General features: G+C 40.3%; 1 protein-coding gene across 3 annotated transcripts in view; it reads right to left on the bottom strand.

The window, feature by feature from the left end:
- Window positions 1–15,063: 15,063 nt before the first annotated feature.
- Window positions 15,064–17,779, bottom strand: part of TANK (TRAF family member associated NFKB activator) — a 90,257-nt gene continuing 87,541 nt past the window's right edge. For all 3 annotated transcript variants that reach the window (XM_037140412.2, XM_037140411.2, XM_037140413.2), the window contains exon 8: window positions 15,064–15,409. In XM_037140412.2, the coding sequence (XP_036996307.1) occupies window positions 15,233–15,409 (177 nt within the window). In that variant the 3' untranslated portion in view covers window positions 15,064–15,232. The remainder of the gene's footprint in view (window positions 15,410–17,779) is intronic.

Below are 17,779 nucleotides of genomic sequence, written 5' to 3'. Positions count from 1 at the left end.
TGAGGATTGATTTTAGGTATGTAACTAATTTGACTGGCAGTATGACAAGCAACAAGCTGCATGACATGTAAACAGGAGGGAGTAAGCTCCAAGCACAGCCTGAATGAGATGTGCGACTAATTTTCCGAAACTGGTAGACGCCTGTTTAACACGTCCATGCGTTCACCTTGTAAAACCAGGTGCTGTTCCCAAAGGAGAAAACACTGCCCTCCAGTGGTCTTCTTTGGAGAAATGGAAACAGTTTCAGGTACCATGATCTTAGCATCTATATAAAACATGTGTCTACCTAGTCTCATATCTGGCTGTATTTCTTAAACTGAAACCCACATCTACAACCAAGCATAAGGATAAAACCTCCAAAGTAGGTTCTCATGTACAGATAATTACCCCAGTTCAAGAGAAGTATTAGCCAAGAGGAATGCACATCATGGCTTTCTGAGCCTGAAAGCTGACCATTTATTTGACTAACACAATTGGATTATGCTAGTTACCTATAGCTTCTCACTTCCCAGATAAAGAAGAAGAGATTTCATCTCCACGTTTCCCTTGTTGGCCAATTTTTTAGCTAAAAGACATTTAAAATTGTACAGCAGGCAGAACCCCAGGGGACCAAACTGTGTTCCAACATCCTTAAAGGCTTTCTATCACTTGAAAAACCAAATTCTTCCTCCTGTTTCTTAAACTAACCAAAGTAGGCAAAAGCAATTTTAAAAAGTCTTTGTGTCTAGCATTGGAACTTTCTCATATTTCACACCATTATATAAATGTCACTCTAACCTATATGTATCACAAATGCTACGCTAAATTAGGGCCAAATTTGCAACCTAGTTTAACTGGGTTTCCTCTCTTTGCGAATGCAGTTTTTGTGTCTTCATTTAGCAATGCATACAAAACTGTCCGGGTAAGCTAACTGCTTCGAATTGCTAAAATTGAGGATGGATGTGGAGATTGCCTGAGTCTTTATGCATGTGCCAAAACAGTCCTGTCTCCAGTCATATAGAGACATCTTAATCAAAGGGACCTCAGTTACACTGCTCAAGTCTAGGGCTACTTTATTGACTCCTTTTGACTTAGCAAAGGAAAAATGGAGTTCTAAGATGGGAAGGACAGTTTTCTGACCTCCTCATGCTCCGTCCTTCAAACACCAGAATGGAGATGCCTCACACGGTAAGAGCGTATAAGTCAATGTCCACAGCCATAGGGGCTCATCCATCACTAGCTATGTGACCCAAACTTAGCCTCATTTGCCTCTTCGGTAAAATAAAGTTAATAATGCTGGCCTCGTAAGGTGGTTATTATGACTTAATGAGGGAGTATGTGTGAAGTGTCTAGCATGGAGAAAGTAACCAAGAAATATTATTATTCTATCGCCATCACTTCTTAGACTATTAGCCTTCATTAGACTAATGGCCAAATGAATTTCCTAAAAGCATGATTTTCTAAAAACATTACCCTTTGTCATCTTAAATAAAGGGTCCCCATTCAGTTTTCTATGTAGAAGAGGTCCTGAGTTCTCAGATAAATTCCTGAAAACAAATGCCCTGTGCTAAGATAAAATATTTTAACATCATATTGCTCAAAATATGAATTAATTTTTCTTCTTTTTACTCCCAGAGAATGTGGTATCTATTATATATTCATCTGGATTCACAAAGCACTTTAGAATAAAAAATGACAAATATAAAAATTATAATACAAAAGTGGTAGAGGCATGAGACATATTTTCATATATTGTAGTGCATTTTAAAGCGTCTGGGCTTGAGGATACAGACTTCCACAACCACACCTGTTCTTGGAAGATGTATCTTCAGCAAGAAATATCATATCGATTCCTTTAGGAGATTATGCACTCTCAGATGAAGAAAAAGCTGCAAATACATTTTAAGGAGACATAGAGTCTCCCCTTTTCACTAGCTGTGGTAGTAAATTTTTCCTGGGCCATGATGGTCCCACATCTTCATCTCCTCCCACTGTGCGCACCTGCAGCATTCATTATAAAACAGGGTGTGTATCTGGAGAAGTTATTCAGTGTTGTCTTCACTATCTGTGACATCTCACCGGTCATCGCATCATGACACTTTGTGTCTACAACATAGGATCTTTGATTAATCAAACATAGTTCTTATAAAGCAAACTCTTTATGATTTAAAGCAGTAGGATACATGGAACTGGGACTACAACAATGATTTAATAAATATCCTATATTTAGAAATATAGGATATATTTTGTAGAAAATTTTGAGATGAAGTTTCAATTGAAGGTGGAGCAAAATTAGGTCCAGCTAGAGAGTGCACTAGTGTCTGTGTGTCGCATTTAAGTTTGTGCGTAACATTATCTATGCATCAATAAATGCAAAGAAAATGAACTTTGGTTATAATAGTTAATGCTAATGTAAATTAATCTGAGAATTGGACAATGAAACATGAGTTTGTGACAAACATTCTGAAATTTTTAAAATGCATATTTGTAACTACCAAAATAATCTAAAGTCAGACACTTTTTCTGGTATAATTATATTACTATAGTTCTCTACCTTGACAGATGACAATTTTAGAAAACTCTAAATACAATTTCTAGTATATGCACTAAAATAAAATGTAACAGAGAGAAACTCACCATCGTATAAGTAACACATTCAGATTTAGTTGTTTGTTTTCCAGGTGGAAACCAGGCTTCTTGGAAGACTTCAAACTCTGCCAAATGGCATGAGTTTACCATAGAGGTAGGCACTAAAAGGACTAAATATACTTTTGTGTAATCTTCGTTAACTATATTTTACATGCAAATGTCTATAAACCATGTTAATGAAGTTATAGAGAAGGAAAGAAAGTTGGCATTCCCATTGTTCTGTTTTATTCAAAAGCAACTTTTCAATCGACTTGCTGCATCATTTTTAACTACTCTGTATTTAGTCACAAGAAAAAAGAAGAATCTAACAGTGTGTTCAAATTCACTCACCAGACAAATAATACTTTACTTATGAATAAAATTTAGGCTTGACGATTTTTCTCCCATACTTTATAATCTTCAGAACATAGGATACTACTATTTAATAAGACAGAGAAAAGTTCTGTCAATAATGAATATTTAGAAAAGTACAATCTACTGACCCAGAGTTTGTCATTTAGTGGAAGGGATTTTTGTCCTCCCATGCAGGGACTCAAATTTTTCTGTACTACAAATAAGATTGGATGCTCAATTGACAGTTATTCAAAATCTTCCCCCGCCCCCCAAGAAATAGAAACAAATATATTTAAATGCCACCTGTGTGAAATTCCTTTTGAAGATTTGGTATCCACGCTTCAAAACCTATATTGGCAATGAAAGCATATGGTATCCATTTAACTAGAGTGTTAATACTCCAAAACTTGTTTGGGATTATAAGTGTCCCTAGAGTATAAGAAAAGAATGTTTTTAAACTAAAGGCACATTTGAACTGCAATAAACCTGAAAGTAGTGATGCCAGAAGTATAGATGATAAAAAGAGTAAAAGGCAAGAAAAATGGTTGCAACTCAGCATTTATGGTACACTACAGCCAGAATTGGTACAATTTCACCCCAAAACATGAAAAAATGAAGCAAAATAAACCTCCCTCACCCTTACATATTGAGGAGAATTAGAACCCTGACCCGAATCTCAAACTCTGTAAAACCCCCAACGCCAACATTTCTGAAACCTGCCCCATTCCAGAGAGAGACAGATCTTCAACCATGCAGCTATGACGACTAAGAATTCACAGGTTCTCTGAAACATTTGTTAGTCATCCCACCCCTTTGCTAGAGGGAGACGAAGACTCAGAGCATTAGGGAGAACCTGCTGTGAAAATGCAGGCCCTTTGGAGGGTTTAGGTTGTCAACCTAACCCCAGCCACAACCACTGTGTGACTCTATCAGGGAAACAGTGACCTTGTGTGCGAGATTGGGCTGGGGTGGGGGGACTAAAATGTTAAGAAATTTAACAAATCCATATGGTTTTTATCTTTAAAGATTTTGAGAGTGCTGTGTTTATCCACGCTGGGCAACAGAACCCATAAATCTTGCTGGATTTGTGCAAACTGCTGCGTGAAGCCACCAGCAGCATCCCTGGCCATGGGAGGAAGAGACAGACAAATCAAGAGGGAGACAGGCAGCTCCCCCAGGACGGAGAGCTGCGTCCTGCTGCACGCTGCAGTGGAGGGAGATGATGACGTCCAGGACAATATGTCTCTTTCATGAGGATGCTAAAGCTCTTGCTTCGTGATCTCTGTGTATGGAAAGGATGATCAATGGAAAGAACTGAATTTCTCTGTTTTTTTTTAATCAAAATGTAGAAGCTTTTAATTATTTTAAAACTTCTTCCTGTAGTGTCCATTGTTGTGTTCCATGAAACAAACAAAACTCAGCAAGACAACAAAGACTTGATCTGCAGGGGAGAAGGCAGTAAAGAGCACGTCCTCTGCAGAGCGTAATTAATCCTTAGTCATCCATCCTAGAAGTCCCAGTCCCAGTTAAGGTTAATGTTCAGGTAGCTTCTTTCTATTTTCTTTAAAAAAATTTTTTGAACGTTTTTTTTCCAGAATGTTATACTATTAATTGCCAATTTGCATATGTGTGCAGCTGCTGTTTTGGCTCTGAACTCCACCCGATAAGCTTGCTGGAGGTATCGCGGAGCACTTGGCAGCTTTCCTGTTCGAAAAGAAAGCCTCTCCCCACCACGGAACAGCTGATCGTCTATCAGCGATAGACCCTGATGGCGTGAATTACAATTACACTACTTTTCACACTGAATCTGGGTGATAGCTACTTGGAAAGAAGTTTCATCATTTTTTACCACAAACTGGAAAAAGAATTACATGGTCATGCTGTGCTTTTAAAGGCGGTTTGGTTCACTTTTGTCTATTTAACACCTAATTCCAAGAAGTCCATAGGCATCCAGAGAGCTGAATGGCGGGTAATGAATTCACTGTTTAGGTTGAAGATTTTAAAGATCTACCTCAAATTACATTTATTTACAAGGCGACCAGGAAGTGTTAAAGTTGTTAGACGCTTCATTTATTAAATAATTTGTGGGTATTTTCAGTTGTCATATCTAGAGTCATGGGGTTTGCTTATTTTTTTTAATTAGCAATCCAAAACAATGCTATCACAATTTAACAATTCATCACACAATCTTGGGCTCTTCAGTTCAGCTGTGAATGTTAGATAATTCAGATTGTTATTTTGATGTGTTTATAAAATAATTTGGGTTGCATTGTGCTGTGGGAACTGCAGCCACGGAGGCAGAAGATGTTTCTCATCTTCCTTGCGTGGCTCAGGAGAGCAGAGAGGACTCCCAAAAATGCATCTAACGAGAACAGAGAAGTGATTGGGGCAGGGGACACTAATAAAAACTTGATCTGTAATCATTACTTAACCCTCTTATTAATGTACTGTACATTTTCTGCCTGCTTGAAAAATAAGGACCTCTTTGCCAAAGTGCATTTTATTAGAATCCTCCCTCACGCTCTCGTTTTCTGGGACGTTAGAAAGTAACTTCTTTCTTCTTCTTGCAAGAACTCACCAGTCACTAGAAAATATAAGAGGCCCCTAAACGGCCCTCTTTCTTCCTCTCACTCTTCCCTCCCTTCTTGACATTTAAATTCATTTGTTAAAAAAGGGGGAAAAAACCCAAAATAAAACAAGAGTTAAACCCACCTCAAGCAGAAGTGGAACACATTCATCCTGCCGTAGTGAACCTAAGAGGAAAAATAGATTTCGTTTTCCTTTTTTAGTCGCTGGCTTTATTAGATTTCTCACTCTCACAGATTATCCGAAGACTACCCATTGATTGATCGCCCGAAGAGCTGCATTTGGTGTAAAGAAAAAAACTCACAGCTTTATTGGCTCCCAGGAGACAAAACAAACAGAACAAAATATTCATATTAATGCAAACAATGCAACAAATGAGAGGAAAATCGCCCGGCTGAAGCAAGGTGAAGCGAGGAGATGCAGCGCCCGGGCCGGGGTCGAGAAGGGCCTGGGCGCCTGTCGCCCCGCAGCGGAGGTTTCTCGGCCTCTCGACCCCGGACGCCAAAAGCAGTCGGTGCCCCGCGCGGCTCGCTGGGCAGAGGGGCCCCGGCTGTCCCGCCTTCGGGGGCCCCAGCAGGAGAGCAGGACCTCAGGCCGGACAGAAAGGCCCCCGCGCCGGGAAGAGGCCTCCAGTCCAGGCCTCAAGGCCTCATCGCTCCGCAGGCCAGGTCTGCAAAGGGCCTAAAAGGCCACCTTGCTTTCTTCCTTCCGTGCAGTTCCAGGGGCCCAGTCCCTGAGTCTCAGTTTCCCCTTACATCCGGGACACAGGCGCAGTGAAGAATTCCCAGTGCACCTCCTGAGCCTCCAGAAGCAGCCTGCAAGGACAGCAAGGAAGGCGCAGAGGACCCTGAGAAAGAGGAAGAGATGTGATAAGCCTTTTCGCTTTAAAAAGCTCGTGTTATTTTGGAGACTATAGAAACGCACATTTAAATACAACACAAAACAATGTATAATCTAAAGCGAGGGGGGTAGTTTGTACAGCAAATGCTGAGAGATATTTAAGAGGATCTGAGACTCCCTGCAGAATGAGAAAGGAAGAAAGAAAATTCCAGGCACAAAAAAGGATATTGGTTCCACACTTAATCACACTCCCTGCCCCTCCTCAAACTCACAAAAAGAAAAAAAGGCTCACCAAATATTGCATAGGGCATAGTAACAATAGAAAGTTATTTGTTGTTTATTTGACATTCAGATTTATCTGGGCATCCTGTATTTGCATTTGCTAAATTGGCTATCATAACTTTAAAAACACACTTTATTGGAGAAACCATACAAGAAGACAGGCTCATTCTCTTGATGTGTATCAATCAGGATACTCAGGACATTTTTATTGGGACTTGGCTTTGGAAAAGAAATGAGTCATCTGGGGAGCATGCTTTTCCAAGCACAGTGTAGGGTGGAGGAGGGAGAAATGACTGAAATGCTTGGAAATGTCCTTATTTTTTGGAGGAAGTGGCAGTGTCATTGTGGGCTGGAAAATGGACTGGTTCCTTCCCCAAGGTTGGCCCCCTTCCAGGCCAGTAGAGGGTACCACAACATGTCCGGAAGCAGAGTGGCAGTTACTACTGTACTTCCATGTCAGGATGATACATTTTTTTCTAAAGTTCTACTACAGAGACACATTACTGTTATTTATTTTGAAACAAACAAAAAAAAAGACAAAACAAAACTGAGACTTGAAAACTTCAAAGGCAGAAAGGTAGAGCAAAATCCGCTTTGGAATTCATTAAGTGCTTTGACCCACAAATCTCAACCAGGCCTTGCAGATGCTGAAAGAAAAGACTTTCGCAATGCCAATGGTAAAACCTCTGGAAAGGTCAAACAAAACAATGTGCTATGGCATATTGGAGCACTGTGTGTGTGTGTGTGTGTGTGTGTGTGTGTGTGTATGAGAGAGAGAGAGAGAGAGAGAGGAAGCTGCTTAAGAGAGGAAGCCTGCTGCTTGCATTTCATCCTCAGTCTGGGTTAGAGAAGGTTTTTCACGGAAGTTTTATCACCCTTACTGATCCTTTGGATTCCCAGTGAGCTTGTCTTCCTTTTAAGCCAATTGCTTGTAGTTGCATAATGCCCCTTTCTCACTGGCGATTAGTGCTATTTAACAACTTAAAAAAAAAGAAACTATCTAATGAGAGTTGTTTTCAGAGTTGATTCACCAACCGTTGAAAAAATAATACAGTGCTGAGACCTCCTCATGGGCCTCAAGACTGTCTCCAGACCAATTCTTGACCCAAATGAAATATTTGTTGGTTTAGAAATTGTTTTAGTTCCAGTTTAATAGTTTGGAAAATACATAGGCTCACTCCCAGTTCATACTGGTTTACTTTTTTCTTTCTTTCCCATATAAACTTTGGTTTAGAATTTGGACTATCAAGAAGTTAACATTGTGGTTTGGGCGTTATGGTGAGGCTTAACTCCACGCTTTAGATGTACAAATCTTTACCTTCTCTCCTACCTTAGTCTGTGTCTCAAGCTTGAAAAATAACATTCCAACACTTGCTGTTCCCTCCGTGGGGCAGGCATGAGAAATGTTCTACACTCAGTGTGCTTCTTAGTCCCAGCAGAAATATTCTGGGCCTGTGGTAGGGAGGTGATAAATTGATAATCCCTAAAAATACACCCCACCTACTGGTCAGGTTGTGTCAGGCTTCCTAATGTCTTCGTGGTGAAGAAAAGTGGGTAATGGTTTGTTTCTTTGTGTACAAAAGACTTATGACACAGCGATTTAAGCTTCCTGTGAAGCCAAGGACAAAGCCAGTGAAAAAGTGTATCTATTTTGAGGTACAGTTGTTTTGAGATTATTATGAAAAAAATAGTGGACTGAATGGCTGGAGAACATGAGTCACATTCTAGCTATTTGGATGGGATTTGAGGACTCATTCCTCCCCTATAGACAGTTTTGTTTTGTCCACATACAGAAGAAGTTGTATTATGCAGTCTTTAAGATTTTGTTATTTCTAGAGCAATTATTCCTTGAATTAATAAGCAATAACTCATATTTTTACACTGCTTCCAAAGGATATAAGCATGATATATTTAAAAATGTATTCATGGCAGAGCCCTAAACAACAAAGGAAGCACAGGCTCACTCTGGTTCTCCAGGCATTCCAGATTCCAAGGGGATATTTAAATGAGGGAGGCCAGTTCACCATCAAGGGGTCCAACAATCAGGTGCAAATAGTCTGGAAAAGTGTGAGTGGCCTAAAGGCAAACAACCCTGTGCAGATAGGACAAGGGAATGACATGTTTAAGAACTTACTCTTCCATCCTATTTGGGGACTGGGACCTCAGAAAGAAGAGGACTGCAATAAAGCGAAAGCTAAGATTCTATAGTAAATATGCATGCATCATCACTCTGAATAGTCTAGTGTTTTCTGCACATTAAATGTTCAAATTTATCCATGAGGAGCTCTGAGGCTGGAGTAAGTTAACAATCTAGTTGAAAATGGTTCTAGAATTGACCTAAGAAAACTGCTTCCTTGTAGCCTATCAGTGTTGTAAGGTGATGTGTCTTTTAATTTGAGGCCCTCCTTGAACTGTAAGCTCCAACAAGCTTTCATTAAACAGACTTCATTCACATTCGGAATCTGGTTTTTGTCTCACACATATTAAATTTTACAAAACAGAAAGAAACAATAGAGCTTATTAGGAAAAACTTGTTTTGAATAGTAAATTAAGCTTAACGGAAATAGGCACATGTTTTTTCACGGTCCCCCCCCCTTTTTTTTTTTTTTACCAATTGAACATTTACATCTTTTTCAATGTGCTGTGATTTTCCCCTTAAGTCTTAAACTGGCACCACATACTTTCAATAAATGAGACTTACATCACTTGTATTACCGAGAAAAATCATTGTAATACTGTGGATTCCAAATGCATAGGTTTCTGAAAAGGGATACAAGCAATCACCCCTAAATTGTATTAATCGAATCACTGTGGCAGTCTAAGAATCCACAGAATCACCTAATTTCAAAGACAGTGTAAATCAACTGTCAGTTCTGACTGGTTAGAAATTATCCCCTGTTCTTGGAGATTGGAAACCTCTACATTCAGAGGTACACCTGACTAGATGGCTTGTTACTGAGAGATATGCCCCAGGTGGAGGCATCTTCAAAGCCAATATCTTTTCTTTATAACTGATGTCAAATTGATGTATATATTAAAAAATCTTGGAAAATGATCTCAAAAAGAAAGTAACAGCCCAATGAGCCATATGTTCAGGGAACCTAACAGGTTCCCATTGGGACCAAATTTCACTTCACCTTTTTGTCCTTATGTGCAAATAAAAACTTATCTGTAAATACACCATTAAAACAATCTTGCAAATTTGTGAAGTCTAAAAGACTGAGAAGAAATTACACTAAATCCATAATAATCAAATTGTTGGAAGGTAAAAAACTTGATTAGCTACTAGAAATACGTAACATGGAATTAAACTAAATTTATTTAACTCTATAGATTCATTGCTTCAGAGAGATACTTTGCGTATTAGCATTGGTTAATGAAGAAAAGGCTGATTAGAATAGTTAATAAATTGCTTAATTTTGAGGCTGATGAAGCATCTGAGCCTCCAAGTTTACATTAATAAATATGTAAAATTAATGTATTTCTTGTTAGATAGGTTGCTATTTTAACAGATTCAGATGCCAGGGAGTTTTCCAAATGCCAGATAACACTCCAGCACTGAAAAGCTTGTGATGCACTAAGGGCACAGAGGCCTGCTTAGTGGTTTTCCAAAGAGTAGAAACAAAAAGGAATTAACATCTATTTACACACAATTCTTTGTTTCAGTCTTTTAAGAATTCTCCATGTAAAAACTGTTAAGCATTCTGTATTATTTCAGTTGACCCTAATATTTTACATTCAGCTATTGTATTGGGGGTGCTGGGGAATGTTCTTAAAAATGATTGCTGTGAGCTTGTATGTTTTTTTCATGACTAGATCAATAATGATGATATAAAATACCCAATTGTACTCGAGTGATTTTTATTTTATTTTTGTTGTACTTTTATTGTGCAACCTTACAAATTGAAGGGGAGAGAGAATAATATCAATAACACCCTGATGTACGTATGACAGCTTTATCAGATCTTCACATTTTAAATTGATTTGGAAGAACAATTGTGTGTGTAAAGTTATGCAATGGTAAAGGTCAGCAGGAAAAAAATTACACAGCAGGGATTAATTTTCATCTGCTTTCCTTTCCCCTCTATGGCTTGGGGGAAGGAAGTTTTATGTTAATTTCAACACCTGGTTAGCTAAATAGCAGGGAACCCATTAGAAGGAATTGCATTCTCAGTCTATATCCTACCACTTCTTGAGCTCTTCCCTTTAATCAACTTAAACCACAAGTACGTTAATGTGTCAATGTTTTTTAATCTCTACGGATAGTTTGTGAATGTAAATAGTAAAAAATGTAGAAATAGAAGCAAAAGCTTTAAGCTCAACAATCAGCTTTTAAACTCAAAAAGTAGGAGGAAATTGTATGCAAAACCTCAGGTCCTGGGCCAGCCTCAACAGGTATAGGAGATCTTTTTCAGCAGAGACTCGGGTTCTGGTGGATTCTCCGTCCAGAGGCAGCCACGGCCCTGAAGTTTTGACCAATGTCTCTCAGGCCAGAGCTCTGAGCCAGCAACCCTGACCTCCCTCAGGCCTCCAAGTCTCTGAAGTAGAGGGCGGGTGGCCGGTTTCTTAAAGTTTATTTAGCTGACCCGGGACAGTTCAATGGTGTTTCTCTGAGGAGTCCAGAAGCACCTTAGGTCAGGTCTTGGGTCAGGAAGCTAAGCCTTGGAAACACACCTAATGCTAAGGCTCTTTATGCTAAGCGCTAAGGTCTTCCTCCTGCGCTTACTAAATCATGTAATAGTGTAGTTCTCTCCTGGGGGGTGTCTGTGAGGTAAGGTGCTGGGGTCTTCCGGGATCAACGAGCTAGGGAGACAGTGCTGGCCGCAGTTCCCTGGCGCGCTGCAGGCGGCGGAAGGCCTGTGCAGTGCCAGCCGCTCCAGGGCCAGATCCGGGTATCCGCCGGCCGCGCAGGGGCCCTCTTTGCCTTTCTGGCCTTGACTCTCTTCCCCTGGCTCCCCATCGCTCTTCCCTGAGTTCGCTTAGGTTCCCGCTGCCAGCTCAACGCGTGCAATCCACCAGCAGAAAGCGCGAGAATACAGGTTCCCCGGCCTCTACTCCAAGACTTGGAACCGAGAACGCGAGTGCTCGGTCAGGCCGAGCTCCAGGCGCACCAGCACGGGTGGCGCTCCGCCGCGGCTCGCGTGCGGCCAGGGCCTGCGAACGGCCCCCGCGGGGGGTGCCAGAGGGCCCCGGTCCGCGAGGGACGCGGTGTCAGCGGCTGGGTTCCACTTGCCAGCGGCGGGAAGGACGCGCGGGAAAGCGAGGGAGCAGGACGCGGGTGGTGGTGGCGGCGGCGGCTGCGGGCCCGCTGAAAAGGAGGGAGCGCCGCAGGCGGGAGGAGGGAGCGCGGAGGAGGGAGGCCGGGAGGAAGGAGGGAGCGCGGCAGGCAGGCGGAGGGAGGGCTGATTAGCATGCAGCAGCGCTCGCGCGCCCGGCTCCATTGTTTTAACACCTCCCCTCTCCTCCGCGCCAATCTGTCACCGTTCAGCAGGCGAACGCTGCTGCCTCAAATGCTGCTCTTCTCAAATGAGACGGATAATTAGTTGCCCCGCACGAATGCCGCACTCTTCTCACCCCTGATTGCTATCACCTTCTTGCTCCTGGCAGTTTTGACACCTCGTAATCAGCCTGCTGCTTTTCTCTTTTCTTTCCGACTCTGTTTCCCTCCCCCCTTTCCTTCTTAGTGCATTTATTTATTAATTATTATTATTATTATTTTAAAATGCAATCCTGGTTCCTCTTTGGACGAGGCCTCCGCGGAGTTAACCTTACGCGTATACGTGTATGCGTCTATATGTAGATATAAAATAGGGTGGACGTGCGTGAATCCGGGGAGGGGGGCTTGCAGTTTTGCGGGAAACACTGCTTCCACGCGGAGAGAATTCTCTTCTCCTGAAGATATTTTTGGGAAAGGAGGAGTTGGGGAGAGGGACGGGAGGGGAGAGTTGGGGAGACCTCAATTAATGCTTTAAAGATCTCTTAGAAATTAACAAACTGGGGAGTCTCGGAATCTGCTGTCAGAAGCGTGTTTTCCCCGCTCTCTTCTAACAAGCACTGACAGTCTAATTACTGTAGCTACGAGCAGCTGTCGAGGCAGCAGCCCGGGAGAGAAGCCGCCACGGGCCGGGCGCACCCGCCGGCCCTGCGGCCCCGCCGGAACTCCGCCCGACCCCGGGGAGGATGGAAAGGCAAGGCCCCGCACCCGAGAGCCCAGCGAGCACAAAGCAGGCCTAGCAGCCGGCGGACACGCTCATCTTTCATATTTATAAAGTCTTTACCTTGAAGGTTAAAAGATGTGAAAGGAAAAGGAGGGGACGTGGAGGAGTGGGAAGAACATCTCCTGAGCTTCCATCCACCCCCTTTCTACCTCCTCGAGTTCTCCCTACCACGGTGTTGGTAAAATAACCACGCAACCCGGGCTGAGGGGGCGGGGTGAGCCAGGCGGGAGTGTAAGAAAGCAGATGTCCCCGCTGGCAGCAGCCTCAGCCTCCGGGGAAAGCTGCACCGGGGGGCCCTCCCGAGGACATTCACCTCCCACTTCTCAGGCATCCCGCTCACAACTGCCTCGCCTCGGCGGGGGTGGTTTTTTCAGACTCAGCGTTTCGAGTGTGCAGCTTTTTTACCTGGGAGCTGTTCTTACCCGGCCACGCTTAGCAGATGCCAAGATGCAGCCTCTGCACGACTCAGTAATAAGAGACAGAGGGAGAGTCCTGGCGGGTGCCCACTCCACCTTTCAAGCTGCAGCCGGTGCCACCTCTGCAGTTCGGGACAGGAGCCAGTTCTCTGGCTGCCTCCCCTGCGGCCCCAAGAGGGCCTTTGTCCCTCGGATGTTGGTAGCACTAGAACCCAAAAGAAAATAAGAGTTGCCCCCTCTTACTACAGTGTTGGAGGTGGGAAAACAGTTGACTGGAGAAGAGGGGTCAGTGATACACTGAGTCACTTTCTGGGCTGTAATTTCTTTTGGTTGTCAGTAGTCTAGATGTCAAGTGTGTGAGGGGGACTTTTCCAGAAAAAGAGGAAAAGAATCCCCTTGCACGATAGGTGCAGTGGTATATTCTGGCTGATACACGCAGGGAAGTCTTTATTTTTAATTTGGTGCCTGTGTGTGGTGGGGGTGGCAGGGAGTGAGAAGGGAGGCTGGGTGGGTGGAAGGTAGTGGGGGAAGGGAAGAGGCTTGGATAATTGTCTAGGCATTTCCATTCGCCTGCCCCAGTGGCAATGAAAGAAAGATGTACATGCCTTGGAACCCTTCACAGTGAATACCTAATAATCACCATGTCACCTGGGTGAGGAAGATGTCAACGTGATGTGCTTGGCACCCTGAGAAGTTGAGGCACCACTCTCATTCTTCCTCAAGTTACGGCTCTTCTTCGCTGTGGCACAGGGGCCTGCTCCAATTCCCTCATCGGAAACCCTCCAGCTTTTCAAAACACACACTCCAAGGAAGCCTTAAATTTGTTTTGAGAGTTGTAAATCAATGTTTACTTCATGAAACGGAAGTCATTCCTCAGACATTTTAAAAAATTGGGGGAAGGGTAGGAGGGAAGAGAAACCTAAAAGACAAGAATCACAGGGAAGAAAGCAAAAGGGAAGTGTCACTCTAAACAAAATTCTGCAGCCTTCTGAATTTGGTATCCCCTCTCTTAAATGTCTTCCAGTGGCCATCAATCAGAATGCTAACAATAACAAATTTCTCAAGAAGAATGTGAATATAAGTAGTATAAATTAATACATATGGATATAGTTCTTACAGGTTTTTAGATTTGTTCCCATTAAATACAAATGTTTCTTTAGTAAGTTTAGTTTGAAAAATACTTTAAAAATTCAAAGTGATCTACTAGTTGTAATGAAATGTCACCAGACCTGGTGTCACCCTTGTATCAATTATTGGAAAGAAAACATGCATTTTGTAAATGTCCCCAAAATGTGATTTATTTCCTTCATATTTTTTTTACTCAGGAACAAAGCACACATTAATGATCACAATATAAGTAACTCTTTTAATAGTTCATTTCATCCTGTACCTATACAGTAAAAATTAAAGCCATGTATATTATTTTTAAAAAATATAAAGTGTTTAAATAGTTCTCCCAGTGATTCTGTCACTGAGCAACAAATGTCTTAGGTTTTGTATTTAGATGTTTATGTTGTCTGCTATTCTTTACTATAGGCTTATTTAAAAAATCACCTAGAGTATAATTTAAAATTTTTAATGAAAACAATGAAAAATACCCTATAAACATTTGACATCACCAAATTCAACAGATCTAACTAGAAATCCAAGCAATAAGCTTAGACAGTTGAAGCAAACTTCCATTGTGGTCACATAATTCCGTAAGTACACACATAACTTTGGGTTATGGTAATAAGCACCGTAAACATGAATGCAATGACTTACAGTTTGATCTTTAATAAAAGAAAGTTACAATATAAGTTTAGAAAAATTCAAATAGCTGTGATTTTTTAACAAATGGTCTCGAAGTAAGTTTGCAATCAGAGTATTTATAGTATTACAAACTCAAAATCATCACATAGAACCCGATATGTCTTTTTCAAATGTGTCTTAGGTCTCCCCATTAAAGTGTGAATTAAGATGCCGGAGGAAATCCCCCCTGGATGTAATGGAGGGTGGGAAAACCGCTTGACAGAATTCACATACTCGAGGTATATGCAGTTCTGAGCCTGTGCCACTTTGTACTGGTGGGTCACCGTCTGGACTAGGAAAGGGCTTCCAAACTGGCTGCAGGGAACAAACAAACAGAAACATCTCTTGTTATTTATATTTAAAATCAACTTGCATTGAATTTCACATTCAAATTTTTTGAATGGGTTTGTGCATATATATATCAAATTCCCTAATATAAAAGTAAATTACCTTTCCAAAGAGTTAGTATGAAACATGACTTTATTCTCTTTTTCCTAAGGGGTGTTACATCAAAACTTTAGAGTCGCTTGAAACATACATCCATGCATTTTATCTTCACATATCTAAAAAATCTTCCAACTTTTAACACCAGCATATTTTAATACCCTTATCACAAAGGCAGTAATTTTGGAACAACAATCAATAATTGAGACTTTAAAAATTAAATTCTATCTTTTCTATTTTACAACAGAAACCTTAAATTATAGGGCCTTTATTAATACACAGTACACTAGACATGATATGTATGTACATACATTGTGATGAAGAGTAATTCAAATTTCACTACAAGCAAATTCATAAATGTTTTGATTTTTGAAAATAAGTTTTTTTCATTCCATTGATCAGTTTTTTAAAATCTCAAATATTTAAGTATTTGAACATATTAATATGTTAATATTAATTAATACATATTAATTATTCAACAAAATCTAACACTGGATTCATTTTTTGATTTCATTTTTTGCTCCTGTTAGTGTATAGATTGGCCTTCTTTATTCCTTTTTGTGGCTGAATAAAGTGAAACCTATTAATAGTTAACAGAACACCATAATTCAATAAAACTATCTCCATTTATAAGCAGCACACAAATGCCCTTAAGTAACTGAATTTATTCTTAAAAAAAACAAAAAACAAAACTAGAAGGGCAAGGAAAAGAATTTAGTTCCACAGTAGGTGTTCAATAAATACTTGTTGATTGGAGTATATAATTTTCCTAAAGTGTTACAAATCAAATTTCTTTTTTTAATTTGCTTTTTACCTTGTGTAGATAAATTACCTTGACATAGCTAAATTCTGATAGTTTGAGGAAAATCACCTCAAAAAAGTCAATTTAAAGAGACCCCTGTGTGCTCCTATTCCCAAAATGTTTTTAAAGTAACCTTAGTCCAACACCTAATACAGTGTTAGCTTTCATTTCCTAAACCAGTCTCTTTCATTCTAGCTAACCAATGATTTGAAAAAGCACACATATTACTAATTGAAGTATCTGGATTTCATGACATCATTGTCTTCTTACACACATTTCACTGGACAGCTGTGTACAGTTGGTGTAAATACACAGAGTCTGTCTAAGCACTGAGATGCATTCAAATATCAGTACAGAGAGCTTACAGTAACAGTGACAAAATTCCTTTTGTGAGAAGTGGTAATTTTATTACATAAAATAGTAACACTTAAAATATACACTTTGAAATTGGGGGTAAAATACTTTTGGGGAAAATCTTCTATGATAAAAGCAGTAATAATTTTGAGTAAGCAAATATCTAGTTAACTAGATTTAAATTTTGCTGTTTGCATTTTAAACGAAAAATACAACTGATTAATATGTACCACTCTAATGGGAAATTAATAATAAGGAAATACATAAAAAGTTATGTTAAAGTAATTACTAAGGTGTATAAAATAAAGAGAAGCAGACTTAGATGGATGGAATTTAGCTTTTAAGTTTTGTGAGCCAATCTTCTACTGCCGATTTAACTTCAAAGTTCACATTTATCCTTCTCTGTTAAAAGCTATTAATTCAGGTTTGATCTCTTCATATACTTCAGTTGGGGCCCCCATGACTGACTCAGCAAAAGCAGGAAGAAAAGAAAGTCCCATAGAGCAAAAATAGGGAGATGTATTTTAAATTTTATAATGATAGCTGAACATATTAAAACAGTGTTCAGTAATAATGATTAATAAAAAGTAAAAGATGGTATACTTAACCATAATTTCACTGCTCTTTGTTATTTCAACTCAAGAATTTTATATTTATTATACTAGCTACATTGATACAAATAAAATAGCAAAATATTTTTTAAAACCCATTTTAAGAAATATTCTTTCCATCTTAAACTGTAACATGGCCTTCAAAACAAACTAATTTTGCCTTTTCTGCCAAAATATCAATTATCTAACCTTATGCCCCATGTCTTGTGACAGCTCAACACCAATTCTCCTGCATTTTTTAAGCTGAATACTTTTCCATCAAGTTGTAATCACATACCAGCTGTTTCCCTAGCTCTAGCATGGAAAGCAAATGCACAATGCAGGGTGCCATCTACTGAAACATGAATGCACAGACTAACTAGTAAAAGAACAAGCAAGAGATACATAATGGGGAGAAAAGTAACAGGCATTAGAACTGATGCACTTCACAGCTCCACAGGCATTCTACTTGCAATAAATGAAATTGTTTAATTT

The sequence above is a fragment of the Artibeus jamaicensis genome, unplaced genomic scaffold (genome assembly GCF_021234435.1).
Source record: "Artibeus jamaicensis isolate MK-2021 breed Jamaican fruit bat unplaced genomic scaffold, CSHL_Jam_final contig_391, whole genome shotgun sequence".
Lineage (NCBI taxonomy): Eukaryota > Metazoa > Chordata > Mammalia > Chiroptera > Phyllostomidae > Artibeus > Artibeus jamaicensis.
Note: the sequence above shows the minus strand (reverse complement) of the source record. Positions and strands in the feature narration are given on the sequence as shown.